At 38.6% G+C, this 1,898-nt stretch overlaps 1 protein-coding gene across 1 annotated transcript; it reads left to right on the top strand.

Annotated features, from left to right (window-relative positions):
- The first annotated feature begins 981 nt into the window (after window positions 1–981).
- LOC149198342 (uncharacterized) lies at window positions 982–1,527 on the top strand. The gene has a single exon (XM_089409014.1). It carries the CDS (start codon window positions 982–984, stop codon window positions 1,525–1,527), a length of 546 nt encoding a protein of 181 aa, XP_089265140.1.
- The last annotated feature ends 371 nt before the right edge of the window (window positions 1,528–1,898 follow it).

Here is a 1,898-nt window from a genome sequence, read left to right as displayed (position 1 = left end):
TCTTAAAAATATTTTTCCAGATTAGATGCTCTCTGTATTTAGGCTTCTATGATCCATAATGAATTAAGCAAAGTCTTTCGGTAGAAATCACATAAGAAAAAATTTTGGCCAATGAGTTTCGAACCAACAAGTGTGGTTCATCATCACTCCAAGATGAAGAGGCAGACAATGGCAAAAGATTAAAGTACAAAATGACAAAAACTTAAATAGAAAACAATGTAAAAACATAATTTCAATAACAGTGATATTTGAACAATAATATTTAAATTATGATATTAATGTATTAATATATTAAATAATAACTATATTAATAAATAATAGACTCCAACGCAATTCCGGAACAATGAAAATGTTACAGCCATGATACTTGTGCTCTAATCAAATCTAACAATAAAATCTACTAAGTTTGCGCTGCCTGGATGCTCAGTACCGATGCCGGCCTGGGCGATTAACTGCACAATTTGTACGTTATATTTTTTCTATTAAATCCTATGCATCTTCATCCAACTTCTGCACCTTTGCCAGCCTAGCTGTTTTGATAACCGACACGCTCACTGGCACAATCTCGTGATATCCAACATGTGTTACATTACACATCATACTGCTTCCATGTCTCTCGCCTCATGCCCTAACTCTTATCTTCCAATTTTATATTTAGAGCCCCAACCATCCCTGCATTTTCCAGGAACACCAAAAGGTGCCCTTAGCTCGCCTTTACATAAAATAGATATTCATATACGAGCGCTGCCTCCTCCAAATCTGGTTACTTTATTATCAGACAGTTCAGCAGACCTGCAATTGTCGTTTGTGATTAATTTATTAGCAAACAGATCAGCAGACCTCTAATTTCTTCTTTATAAATTCTCTCCATTCTCCTCCTCCTGCTTATCATTTAAATTCCATTCGTATAACCAGATTTCTTGCTGAGGGAGATCGACATTGATCAAGTAAGCTTCTCATAGGATTGAAAAGTTGGTAAAGATGGGAATCTGCATGTCATATGCAGTGATACCTTACGCAGCATTGGGAGGAGGAGGTGGAGGAGCACCTGCAGCCATTGTTATATTGATGGACGGCAATTCTTACCAATTTTCTCGTGCTGTTAAGGCGGAACAGATGTTAAGAGAAAGTCCGGACCATTTTATTTGCAACTCCGATTGCCTTTACATCGGCCAAAAGATGCGGGAGCTTCCCCCCTGCCAGGAATTACAGCTTGGCCAAATCTACTTTCTACTTCCGCGAAAGAAGCTACAGTTTGTGGTTTCCGAGTCAGATATGGCTTGTTTACTTTACAAGGCTAATTCTGCACTGCAAAAGATGTGTACCAAATATGGGATCGGAGATTATATCCAGCCCAGCTTCTACACAAACCCACACATTGGAGAAATATCCGCCGGGGGAGAAGAAGAAAAAATGAAATCGAGATCTGGGTGTGGAAGTAATAACTCAAAGTCTGCGCGGTCGCAGTTTGGGTCTCCCAGAAAACACTGGACAGCGAAGCTCGATACGATCGTCGAAGTCGCTTGATTATACCAAACCGGTTTCCGAGTTCCCAATGTTTAGGTCGTCCGCAGGAGGTATAAGTGTACAAATTAAAGTTAGTCCCTTACCCTGTTTATAACACGGGCAACAATAGCCCAATTGAAATGGGGCCAAGCAGCGGGCTTCCAACCGCAGTGATGATCAGATTTGATCCCAATTGTACTTGATACACATTTTATATTAAGAACATAGAAGTTGTTAAACCTTAGTGATTTCGTGACTTGTCCATTGTAAATCTATGGTTAAAATCTTAATTACTTAAGGAAGGAAAGAGATTCGAAAAGCAAATTTCGATCCATTACTTAAAAGTTTTGGATTTTGTTAATCATCCTTTTATCAAATAGAAAAATGAAAAG

The sequence above is a fragment of the Pinus tabuliformis genome, chromosome 2_2, assembly GCF_031772625.1.
Source record: "Pinus tabuliformis cultivar Carrire ecotype Pingquan chromosome 2_2, CPIR1, whole genome shotgun sequence".
NCBI classification, from domain to species: domain Eukaryota; kingdom Viridiplantae; phylum Streptophyta; class Pinopsida; order Pinales; family Pinaceae; genus Pinus; species Pinus tabuliformis.
This window is presented reverse-complemented; position numbering and strand designations above follow the sequence as displayed.

What these genes read in the sequence shown, in the direction of transcription:
- LOC149198342 (XM_089409014.1), top strand. Translation starts at nt 982, where the DNA reads ATGGGAATCTGCATGTCATATGCAGTGATACCTTACGCAGCATTGGGA.